General features: G+C 41.5%; 1 protein-coding gene across 1 annotated transcript; it reads left to right on the top strand.

Moving 5' to 3' along the window:
* Positions 1–9,425: 9,425 nt before the first annotated feature.
* Positions 9,426–11,834, top strand: LOC144464989 (somatostatin receptor type 3). Its single transcript, XM_078172821.1, has 2 exons — positions 9,426–9,832; positions 11,064–11,834. Exons 1-2 carry the CDS (start codon positions 9,426–9,428, stop codon positions 11,779–11,781), a joined length of 1,125 nt encoding a protein of 374 aa, XP_078028947.1. The 3' UTR covers positions 11,782–11,834.
* Positions 11,835–12,962: the final 1,128 nt, after the last annotated feature.

Genomic DNA, 12,962 nt, shown 5'->3' with positions numbered 1-12,962 from the left:
GCTCACAACAAGGTCGGTGGATTATCTTGAGTCATGTTTTCTAGAAGGAGACATTGCTGATGAGTTTTTCAAAAGTTTTTTTTTTTGGCACTGTGAGCACCACCAGCCGAGTGCCATCTAGTTCCATTAAAGTAGGGAGCAGGCAAACATCTCAGTAGCTGATATCACACATGGTGACTCACACCAAAGCAATTTAAACTGATAGATTCCTACAGATAAGAAGAAAAATATGTATTTTTGACTTTGGGGTGAACTGTCACTTTAAAATACCAGTCAGCAGCATTGGTCAGCCATAGAGCTATAAAGTTCTAGCGATTAGTGTCTTGATGTGTTGGTTAAATGGCTGTCTACAGTATAAAATAGTAGAATAAATAGAAGATTTGACCACTTTAGTAGAAATAAAATAAAGCTCCATCTCAGAAATCAAAAAAAAAACTGTCAAAGACAATCAGACTGCCATGACAACACAGACAAACCGAGTCTAGCTTTGAACCCCACTGTGCTGTAAATCTTCTAAGAGGCAACAGAGCTTTTAAGTAAACCCATAAAATTTACAGCCTCCATTTTCCTGCCATAGCTCAGATTAACACCTTTATTCCTCCATTAAAAGAATGAATGTGACGCAACAGAGGACCACTCTCTTGCATTCCTCTGGCTCCCTCCTGAACTCTCCACGACTCAGACATCTCCCACCGACGCAGCTGTCGCTGTGTTTCTCCTCTCAGGTTCACAAAAGGCTTCTATTCAGTTTGCATCCATCTTTACGATCTGAGGAGGCGGGTTTGACACTTTCCACGCAGGCCTTAGTGAAAGCAGTCATTCATCCTCCATCCTTCCTTCCTCATCTCATCAGTGCCTGCCTGGCTCCTAATGCTCTCTAGCCCTATTCCTCCCTCTGCTCTCTCTCTCTCTCTCATATATACCTGTTTGTTTTCCCTGAGAACAAGTGAGTCTCATAATACCCACTGCCAGCAATTAGTGGAGATTAAAGCTGTGTGTGCGTGTCTAGGCGTGCTTGCACTCGCGTAGGTGTTTCAATGTGTTTGCGTGCTCTTCTGTTGAGGTGCGTGTGAGTCAGTTTGTGTGAGTGAAAAGGAAAGTGATATTGAGGTCAGTGTTGGAGGAGCTGAGGCAGTGTTAGATTTAGTGGGAGTGAGATATTTTGTAGACAACAAATACCTAGAGGGGGAGAGGCTGACTGAGGTAACCCAGCCACAGAAGGGAGGGGGATGTTTAGACTTAAGCACCAAAGTTGTACACTGAAGATACACTCCATGGCCAAAAGAATGTGGACATCCGAACAGAAAACACTGTATGCCAATAAAGCTGGTCTTCCAACACTTGGTCAAAACTGATATATCTCAACAACGACTGGATGGTTTTCAATTAAATTTTTTAAAGACATTCATGTTTCCCAGGGGCTGAATCTCTAAGATGTCAGTGATGTAATGACTTTCCTTAATGCGCCTTTAGCAGGTCAAAGTATTCACTTAAAGTGAAATATCTTGGCATCTATCAAATGGATTGGCATAATAATTTCCACCAACATTCATGGTCACCAGAGGATGAATCCTAGTTCACATTTGTGTATTTGAGTGAAATGTCTCAACAAGTACTGGGTGGATTACCATGAAATTTGTTACAGACATTCATTACCGCCTCAGGATGGCTTGTGAAACATTTGGTGACCACCTGAGTTTCATTTTTTAAAAAAAAATCAATTTGTCTAATACTTTAAATAACTGGAAACCAATTACACTTAGCCTCAGCTGTTGTAGTGAACAATAATTTACTAAATATCCGCATGTTGACACACAGGTAAACATGTTAGCACAGTTACTGTGAATGTGTTAGCATACTGATGTTAGCATTCAGCTCAAAGAACCAATGTGTTGAAGTACAGTCTCACAGACGTCTGTCCCAAGTGCACAAAGTATGTGTCCACATACTTTTGGCAGCAAAGTGTGTATGGAGAAAAAAAAATCTCCCTCTCTTTCATATCGTTTGCGTGTGTGGTGTGGCCAGAGGACAGCATGGGAAGTCAAGAGGAGGAGGGGATACAGGGAGGAACGCAGGTGTGTGCCCTCTCTTTCCCCTTTTTATACAGCACATCAGCTGATGGTGAGCGGAGGGCTTTTCCCCTGAGCAGGTTACTCTTCACAGTAAGTGTGGCACATATCTAACTTCTTTGTATCTCCCTGTGGCTCTGCCTGCATTTCAGACCTCTGCATTTCGCTTTTATCTTCTACCTTCTGTCCACGCCTGGGTCAGAGAGTTGCTGCAGAATTCCTGGCTTCTGTTTGAACCCACTTGAGGTTTGACTCTTTGTGTTGCTCTGTTGATGAAAAATGTATTTTCTTGCTGTTTTCAGTGGATCCTCTTGTGACCTACTGATTTAATGACAGTGTGACACATCTTTGAGTTATACTTTGGCACTTGTTCATATTAATGGCTGTCATTTAACTCTTGATTAGGATTCCCTGGCACATATGAATGTGCTTAAGTTATTAAGATGTGACTAGTCATCTTGTTATTTTACATCCCTGAGAAACACTGGGGGCTGCTGTGTTCAAATGTTCCAATTAGGGCTAAGGGGGGTCTAACTCTAATGTGCCACTTTTCTAATGCATTTAATTGATCTTTATACCCTGCATCTCCTCCAGTTAAGCTTTGTGGATGTGCCCACAACTACTCTTACAAGTTATTGCATTATCCAGTGTAGCTTAACTATATTTGCATTTCAATGACAACAGGGCTACCGTCTTAAAGGTGTGTCTTTAACTGCAGATGACATGTCTTAAGTGATGATGTTTAAAAGCGATGGGCTGATCCATGACTTAAGTCCCTTGTTATTTTGGTTGCATGTGCTTTTCCACAGCAGGGCAGTTAAAAGAAGCTTACCTGTCAGAGATGAGCTGTTTTCAGAGATGCATGAAGAGCAGCTGTTCATCAACATCTCACTGATCCCACTTTCCTCCCTGCTGTATTATTAGGCTTACCTTTATAGAAGAAAAACTGCTAACAAAGTTCTGCTAATTCATTAATAACACATTCCGTTTCCTATAGATACTTAACAATTACAGGCACGTTATTTTGTTGTTTGTAAAAACTTTTATTGCGAAGCACCACAATAAGGAAATGTTGAGTTTTCAAGCAGCAACTTCACACAGCTTTTAATGCTGCTGATAGCAAACATGAAGCAGTAAAATAAAGTAGATATCTAAGGTAAAAACAGGACACAGGAGAGAAACTAAACTCCAAACCACAGGTCTCCTGCAGGCAGAGGTGATAAGAGTCTTGCAACACACACACTTTTTTGGGGGGAAGAACGGGGCTTGTTGGGCGTTGGCTGCAGTTGGCGAGACATCACTGCTACCCACTTGAGGTCCTTGGACCTACTCTGGAGAAGGTCCATCTCCGGCACAGCTTGGCATGGCACAGTGCATCTAAACTGACAGTGGAAACAGAAATCGGCGCAGCATGGCTTAACTTGGCATGGCCAAGAGTGACAATGGAAAAAAGGGTTGGCTATAATTGTAGGCACAGCTGTGCTTTGAGCTAGATGCTAACATTAGCATGCTAACATGCTGACATCGATAATGCTGGAACAGGATCAGTACTGGTACTGAGGACTGTATAAAATAATGGAGGTAGCCGCAGTGGCTCAGCATTTTGGCCATTGCCATCTTGTTTTTTTGGAACCAGAAGTGGCCATATTTGGATGAGATGGTGGAGCTGTGGATGAGCGAGGCTGTAAACATGTTTATCTCTGCTGTAAAGTTGGCCATTTTAACATGTGATTCTGAGGGATTGACTTCCTTCTAGAGCCAGCCTCAAGTGGCCATTCAAAGAACTGCAGTTTTTGGCACTTAAGCATCTGCTTTGTCTTATCTTAGTTTAGTATGTTATGATGCTAACATTTGCTAATAAGAACTGAACACAAAATACAGCTGAGGCCAATGGGAATGCCATTCACTTTGCCAGTATTCGGTCATAAACCAAAAAACTGGAGAAGTTTGACCTGCTTGTGGCACTAGTTAAAAAGTCAGGGGATCACCAAAGTCATTAGGATTCATCATCTGGGGATCATGAATATCTATGCCAATTTTCATGGCAATCCTTCCAGTAGTTATTGAGACTTACACTGGCATGGCTGAAAACCAGCATTGTTTTAGTATGGTGCTGAACCACAACAGCTGTCATAGTTTCAGCAAGTGTCTGGAACCTTACTGGGGGAATAAATATTCTCGCAAAAGAGCTTCCCTTATGATTGATGATGGTGAGAGCACTGTCTAGCATGTTGCTCCAAAGTATCCCCTTGCTGCTCAGTTAAGTGTAGATCAGATGGCTGTAAATGATTAATAATATCTGTATGTCCATCACACCAATTAAGGACGCCTAGTGCCCTGTACGGAAGCATCCACTTTCCTCCACACATCTATTCAGATTTGTTTCTAATATGTCACCCATCTGTATTTCTGAATTCAGCTGTGTGATAAATCAATCAGGTTTTTCCCTCTACTTTCCATTGAAAACTACAGCCTGGGTTGATTGATTTTCATGCAACAGATGTATGTAAATCCATACTGTGGCCGAGGACTGAGAGTGATGGGACTGAAAATAGCCTGGAGCCAGTCACAATGTCTAAATCAGTAAATCAGAACAGCTGGAGGTCAATGTGTCTAAAATTAAACACAATCAGTTTAGCCTTGTGTTGCTCACTTCATGTCTCTGTACTTCTCATCACTTCTGTGTTCTTGGCTTTCTCTCCTCATCTGTCATGTTACGTCTTTCCTTTTCAACCCATTCCCACTACTTCTGCTTTTCACTCCTCATTCAGTTGCAGCTGTATAATAAAACCAGAGTGACAAGAAAAATATAAACATTATAAAGCTCTGTCATCTGCTTCTGTGTTATTATGGTGTGTGCAGTAAAATGAAGTGAAGCTGGAAACAGGCTGCAAATCTGCTATGTCCCCTCTAATCACCCTCATTTAAGGCCTGTATTTAAAATAGACAGTTAATAGTTAGTGATGACTCTTTGTTCAAAACACCAACTGAGCTGTCCCGCTGACCTTCTAGCTTTGCGTGTAAAGCGCACATAATCACCCAGCCCCCAAAGATGAAATTTGGACAGGGATGTTAAGCTTGAGTGAGATACTGCACGGAAGGGACAGATGGATGATGGAATGAACAAACGTTTGTTCATTTGTTTGTCCATCTGTCCCTCACACACAGTATCACAGACACATTTGATCAGAGTTTGACAAAGTGGGAGTAATGATGCATCCCACCACCACACTGGCATTTTGAAATTACATTCATAGTGTCACAATTAATGGATGAAAAGCACATCTATGGAAAATGACACTTTTCATAAAGAGTCAGGACCAGGAAGTCACTATGCACATTTGTTCAAGTACTGTACTCAAGTACGGTTTTGAAGTTTGTGTACTTTACTGTATGCCTTTACCACATTTCAAAGAGAAGTATTGCATGTTTTACTTCACTGCTCTTATGTAACAGCTGCAGTTACTACTCCTTAGATTAAGATCCCTGAAATTGAAAGATACTCATATGGTCACTTCATCAAACGATGCATCATTACTGATTAAATTACCCAAAAGCAATGAAGTATTAAATAGTTCAAATTAGTTTCACCTCATCCAACTACTACATTAAGGTACCACTTACAAATTAACACATCAATATTAGAATGATCCAATAATATTATAACACTGAAAAGAGACGTTCTGCATGAACACTTTTACTTTTGATACTTAAAGTACATTTTTGTACTTTTACTTAAGAAGAATTTTGAAAGCAGAACTTTTATTTATAACAGAGTTTTATTGCTACGCTTACTTAAGTAAAGGATTTGAATACTACTTTCACCATTGATATAGCGCTTTTCTTCCTTACCAGACAAAACACTTTACAATTTGCCTCTTTTTTAATCATTCATACACAGATGGTGGCTGAGCTGCCCACTGGGAGCAACATGGGGCTCAGTGTCATGGGTCGAACTACCGAGCTTGTGATTAAAGAATAATCAGCCTAACTGTATTTTAAAATAGCCACCTAAACCCATGGGATTCACAGGAAAACAGTCTCACAGTGTGCTGTTTACTCTCTTCACACTGTGACAGAGCTGTGTTAAGTTACATCCTACTGCTGCTTCACATTTTAAGTGTTCAACTGGCAAAACACACACTAATTATTGTGAAGCAGCCACAGGAAACATTCCAGAAAACATGCTTATTTGCACCTTTCAGAGACTGAGATGTGAATATTAATATAAGCCTCGTATGTCATTGCATTAAGTATAGAGCTGGAGTCAGGTTTCAGTTAGCCTAGCTCAGCATAAAGACTGAAAGGTGGGGGAAACAGCTGCAGTAGCCAGGCTCTGAAATACACCAACCAATAATGCTGAAGCTCACTAATTAGCATGCTTGTTGTGTTTTACTTGCTGTAGCTATTTTTTGATTGGTAAGCACTTGTACCATAATTAGAAACTTCACAATGACGGCAAGAAAGACTCTCAATGCTTTATTTTTTGAGAAAATCTGTATTTCTTAAATTACTGAGAGGGCTCCTGCTGTCAGTTCTTCTGTAATGTTACACTAATTATAGGCACAACTACAGACAGCTCAATTGATACACTAGCAACTCTTTTAATCCTATCACATGCTAAAATAGCATTGTTGTCTTTTAGTCAGAACACAGCAGGTCAGCTGTGTGCCAAAAAATGGCAATTTGAGCATGTAATTCAACATATATGTATATGAAAAATACCTTTTCAACTATAAATGAATAATGAATTAATATTTGGTTTAAATGGAGCAGAATTTTGAGGAAACTCCTCTGTAAATCAAAAAACATCACTACTAGCTAACAGTCAAGAAACTTCACAAAACATAGGTCTCTCCAACACAGGACTTTCCCCCTGGAGGCTTGTGTTCAGAACTGCGTGAAACCAAGTGAACTTTGTGTGTTAAGGGATGATGTCACATTGCTTCTTTTACTGAACCTAACCTACATAACTTTACTTGCCTAAACCTACTGTAAAAATGCCCAACCATGTTTCTTTTTCCAAAACCTATGCAACTGTAATGGTAGCATTTGTGGAGTGTTAATTCATTAGATATCATATGAACTGTTTGCATGTGCATTTTCGTAAAATATACAAACCTTGTGTGAATGAATTGTATGTATGAATCTGTACCACATTAGATCATCCTATACAGGAAATTATAAAGATGTTTTTAGGAAGTAAGAGACACATGAAAGAAAGACCTTATCAGAACAGTGACAACACCACCCCTAAAGGGAAACTTAAGTATTCTTTAACCTGGACTCTATTATCCTAATGATTTTGTGTCTAAGTAACCAATGGAGACAGACATTTTTTAAACTATCCCAGCGGTCCCAACGGACAATTGTGCACCTTCAATTTACATCCAATGAAAATGCTACTTTTTGTCACTGACAGGCTCAGATTGGATTTAGAAGTGTTTGACAACATTCTTGTCTTGCTCAGGGAGAAGTCGTGTTCTGAGGTCACGCCGACTTTTCCGTATTGTCGAAATCAGCAAAATATTCAACCGCGACATTTAACTCTTTTAGGTAACACTATGCTTACTATACTCTAACACAACAAAGTCTCCCGGCATTCCTCTCTCCAACTCTCATAAACGTGTTCATTGTTGTTTTTCCTGCAATGATTCACCTCTCATTAGCCTTAACAAGACTTCCGCAAACAGACCAGCAACAGCTACGAAGAAATATTCCATTTTGCTGCATTGTCTTTTCCGTGATGTTGTCAGACATTTCTAATGACAGTGTGAGCCTGTCAGTTGCAACATCAAGCACTTTTAGTGAACTTAAATTAACAGTGAACAATTGCCCATAGAGATTACATTGCAGCCTGTATTGCTGCTGTGGCTGGAGCGCTCTCTCTCAATACTGGACCAGTTTCAAACATTGCTGTTTTCAGGAGAGAAACAAATAATAATAGTTTGTCTCTTTAACCCATGAATTGCATTACGGCCTGTGTCCTTACTTTATGCTAAGCTAGGCTAACTCCAGCTGCATAGATTAACATAGATTTTCATATCTCAAACTAAGAGAAAAAGCAAAAAAGCATGATTAATGATATGATGAAGTAGTTGGTTTAACTTCACTATCACATGCCTCTGTCTAGCTGCTGTCTTGGCTCATTTAATAATGTATGAGGTTTAAGAAAATGTGTCAAAGTAAAAATTGGATAATGTGAATGAGTTTGAAACAGATAGACATTTGAAATGACTGCATGACTCAGTAGACAACTGCCAGGGTGCTTCACAGAGCCTTCAATTTAATCCATCTTCAAAGCGCTGTGGTTTGTTTTGTTCAGGATGTTCCGAAGGGATGTAGCAAAGAGTATTTGAATCGATCCACAAAACCGTCTGTCACACTGCTGAAATTTAGGGCATATTCAGGGCAAATGTTGGACACTCTGCTCAGACATCAACGTCAAATCAGGTATTCAGAAAACCCTCCCAAATGTCAGTGTGTAGGCAGCCAAGTCATTTCTGTAACAGCAAATAAGTGGCTTGTTTACATATAGGGATAAGTGGTTTGTTTACTTGCGGGGCTTCGCTCTGGTCAACTGCATGCTCTTTAACCATAGACTGCATTTCTTCCTCTGCACAACTAGTCTATGTGTGTGTTGTTTATCGCCCTGGGAACAAACAAGCTCCCTTCCTCTGTCTGATTGGCGCGCCTGCCTGTGCTATGTGCTCGCCAAGGTGAGTTGTCTTGTTTGTGTCGTGATGCAGTCGACTTGCTGATGTCACCGAGTGCTTGTTGCTGAAGTCTCTTGAGGGAGAAGAGAAGGGGGACTAGACCGTCGGGCCTGAATCATCAGGCTTGTCAGTCACAGGGAGGGTCTGATGAGCTGTGTATTGCAGGTGATTTGGGACCCATGGAGCTGCAGCTATTATAAGCATGAATAATACATGGGAGATGGCTGATTATCAACATGATTTTTCAGAATTATTATCACTCTGTGTCTCTCTAAACCCCTAATTTTGTCTGTCTTGCTCTCACAGTGGTTGGTAATTCTCATGACATCTAAATATCCATTTTCTCTATAACTCTGTTGCTTTCTCATCATCTCTCAAGTGCTCCTGTCTCATCTCATTTGTAATTTTTCACATTGTTTCTTGCATTCTCTCCTCTCGACCCCTGTATCACCTTCAGCACATTCATTCCCTTCATCTAGCCTTTCCCTTTTCATCCACAATCCTATTCTGTACAATTATTCAAAATTGTTTGTTTGAGATCCTTATGCACCATCTTCTCTTTTTTCCCCCCATCTGCACAACTGTCTGTCATCCTAGTGATACCTTGTACTATCATACCCGCTAGAGCCTCGCCTTTACCATGCCCGCCATAGTCAACCTCCTTTTCAATGTCGTCTCCACCAACACCACCATCTCCTTCACCGTGGTTCTGCCCATGGTCAGCCTAGTCTCTCTTCTGGTGGGGGTTGGAGGTCACCTCCTGCTGTGGCTGGTGCTTCTGAGAAACCCTCGCAGTCGCTCCAAGCCGGGCTCAGTCCTGCTCCTCAACCTCAGCCTGGCAGACCTGGGTGCCCTGCTCACCTTGCCCTGCGTTCTTCTGAGCGCCAGTTTTCAGGACTGGCAGCTTGGCGGTGGGACCTGCGTCCTCCTGGGGTTCATGACTTCAGTGACAGTGGGAGTGGAAATCTTTAGCCTGGCGGCGTTGTCGGTACTGAGGTATCGCATTGTTGCGCCGCGGACGAGACCGCCTGCTAGCCTGACACAAGTGTGAGTATGTATGTCTCAACAGAATTTTTGTTATTGTCAACAAATCCCATAAAGCCTATTGATGTATAATCAAAACTGGATACAGTGGTGTTTTTTTTTTTTTTATGAAAGGTTTTTAATTGTACACATAATGGCTTTGACGGAGTAGTGTGTAGGATTTAATGACGACTTGCAGATTGCAACCAGCTGAAACTTCTCTCATGTGCCAACCCTGAAATCCCAGTTAATATTTATTCAGTGTGAATTGTTCAGGCAGTTTTATAATGAGCCGAATTAGTCGCAGAGGTCTCATCCTCTCCAAATCAAATGGTCCAGGTAATTAACACTGGTAAAAATACTAGACAAAGCAGTTTCACGTTACAAATCAGTGTTTCTCCGACACTGTTTGGCTCGCAGCAGATGGGGTGCCAGCTCAGCACCTGCTAATGTGTGCTCAACTTGTTTCTGATTCAGCCGCTCAGGAGGTCAGCAGAGGTCTGACAAAGACAAACGGACCAGACGATTAAAACCAGTAGAAACACGAAACAAAGTAGTTTCACATTAAATATAAATGTTCCTCCAGTGCTGTTTGGCTAGTCACAGAAGAGCTGCTAACTACAAAAATGACTCTGTCTAGAGTTGGTGCTTTGTTTGTCTATTCTGGGCTACTGTAAAAACCTGATGGTGCAACATGGCGGACTCCATGGATGAGGACCCGCTCCCTACGTAGATATAAAAAGCTCATTCTAAGGTAACGAAAACACAACAATTCCTATTTTTAGGTGATTATGAATAAAACATACTTAAGATATTATATTATATTCCATTTCTGCCAATACATCCCCCTAAATCATACACACTGGACCTCTGAAGATTCTACAGATAGAGATGTGGTTGTGACATGGGAACAAGACAACTAAAGTGATCCTCTCATCTAAATTTATCAGTTGTTGGCATGCGTGGGAATAATAAGAGTCAGTTGCTTATTTACAACCTAGAGGCAATAAAACGGGGGTAAAATAAAATACACTAACAAAAAGCAGAACCATGAGCAATCCTATACATCGCAGGTCAATGCAGACATATAGATCCATGTTATAACTAATTGTTGGTTAATCACATGAAATCAAACCGTCACTGTCCTTCCCATCAGACCCAGGTCTATGTATTCTTGTCATATATAAATGACCCAGCACATACATGATCTTCCTGCACAACAAATAAATGTAAGTCCTGTCCTCCTCTTCTACAGGTTATGCACTGTTGTGGCCATTTGGCTGGTCTCGGTAACCATGGCATTACCCAAGGTCACCTACATCAGCTTTGATGGGGGTTGCACGTGGGCAGTGGGCCGAGACGAGTGGCTGTCCTTCCTGGTTCCTGCTTTCCTGGTTTATTATGTGGCCCCCCTCCTCTGTATTGCTGTCAACTGTGGCCTCATCATCTCTCACCTCCATGGCTGCAGGGGCACTCTGGCCGCCGACAGGCGCAACAAGAAAGCTACCGCTCTGCTGATTGGTTCAACGCTGGTTTTTGCAATTAGCTGGTTGCCATATTATGCACTTGAGTTTGTTAATGTTATGTCCCCGTATGTTAGCTCTGCAGCTTCCCCCATAAGCAGGTATGGACGTAGGCTTTCTTCAACTACATCATATTTGTCATCCACCTCTCCTGCGCCAAGTGAGGAAACAGAGACAAGGGTGTCCTTGCTGTGGGAGGTGGCGTCCCTGACGGCCATTTTTTTGGTGTGTCTGGCACCATGCTGGAACCCGCCACTCTACTTCCTGTTGTCACGTCCGGCTGTGCGTCAGCTCAGAGCTCTGCTGCCTTCCTTCTTTCATAAGCACCTGGGAAAAAACCCTGTGCAGCGCTGGCGAATTGCTCCTGCTCCTCCTCCACGCCTGCCACACCCTCAGCCTCCTGCACCCTTGCTTACTCACCAAACTCTGACACACAGACTGACTCAGTAAAGTGAGTACACACATAGCTGTGCTCACTCACATGTCCGCATGATACTATTCATAAGTCCCATCACAAGAAACACCGTTCATCCAAATCCATGAGTCACAACATGCTTTATATGCTTTTGTGTTTGTTTAGATGCTTATGTGGTCATAGCCACATCTTTGCTTTTGCAACATTACAGTAAATGTATAAAAGGCTCTAGGCAACAGCCTCTCAGACTGTTGACAGTGCATCATAAACAGAATGCATTATGTGTCATAAAAACACAAGGTTTATACTCCTCATCACAATGCCAGAGTCACTAAGCAACTTACTATCCAGGCAGGCTTCCAGAGGAGGAGAGCCTCCGATTTAAAACAACTGAAGAGAAAATTTTGTAACAAAATTACAAAGGACTTTCTGTTTATATCAAAGCACACATCACCATTTACAAATCCAGGTCACTGAACTTAAAGAGACGTCTCCCACGTGGGACTGAACCTGCAATCTTAACAGCCTTTTTCAGGGACTGAAGGACGTCCGCTGAGCACACATTGACTGACATAAACCATCCGAGCAAATGTAAATCAAGTTCCCCATGGAGCTTTTAAACATCCGTCCCTTCACTGCAATAAAAAAGCATCTGATAAGTATGACATATAACATGTGTGCAGAATGAAAAGAGTTTTAGTTGATTCAAGGATTCTCCGCAGGATGTCATTACATTGCATCTAGTAGATTACCACAAGCAATACAACCCTGTAACCCTATTACTAAGCTGTCTGTCAGAACAAAAACACTGGGGATACAGTGTGCCATGCCTGTCTCACTGGAAAGCTTTTGGTAGCAATATCTAAATTCAATGTCATCTCAATAACCTTGTGAAAAAAGGCCTCTTTGACTTAAGAGAAGCTTTAATAGAAGCTGCCTTGTTCTGAGCTTGAATGTGGAGAGGTGCTTATTAAATAGGGATTTGACACAAAGGATCACATCAGAAGAGGACTGCATGGGAAAATGACTTGTTAACAAGTGGAGCCCATCTGCATCCGGAGTGGTTTAATATCACAATCCAAAGGGTATGTCATGTTCTCTCTTTGTTTGACAAATTGGCTGAGGACAAGTAATTGGATTTTTTTGCTGTCAGGCTCTTAATGCTGAGAGATGTGGAGCAGTGATTTAAATTTATTGGGATGTTGGAATCACTTGA

This window comes from Epinephelus lanceolatus, chromosome 12, assembly GCF_041903045.1.
Source record: "Epinephelus lanceolatus isolate andai-2023 chromosome 12, ASM4190304v1, whole genome shotgun sequence".
Lineage (NCBI taxonomy): Eukaryota > Metazoa > Chordata > Actinopteri > Perciformes > Serranidae > Epinephelus > Epinephelus lanceolatus.
This window is presented reverse-complemented; position numbering and strand designations above follow the sequence as displayed.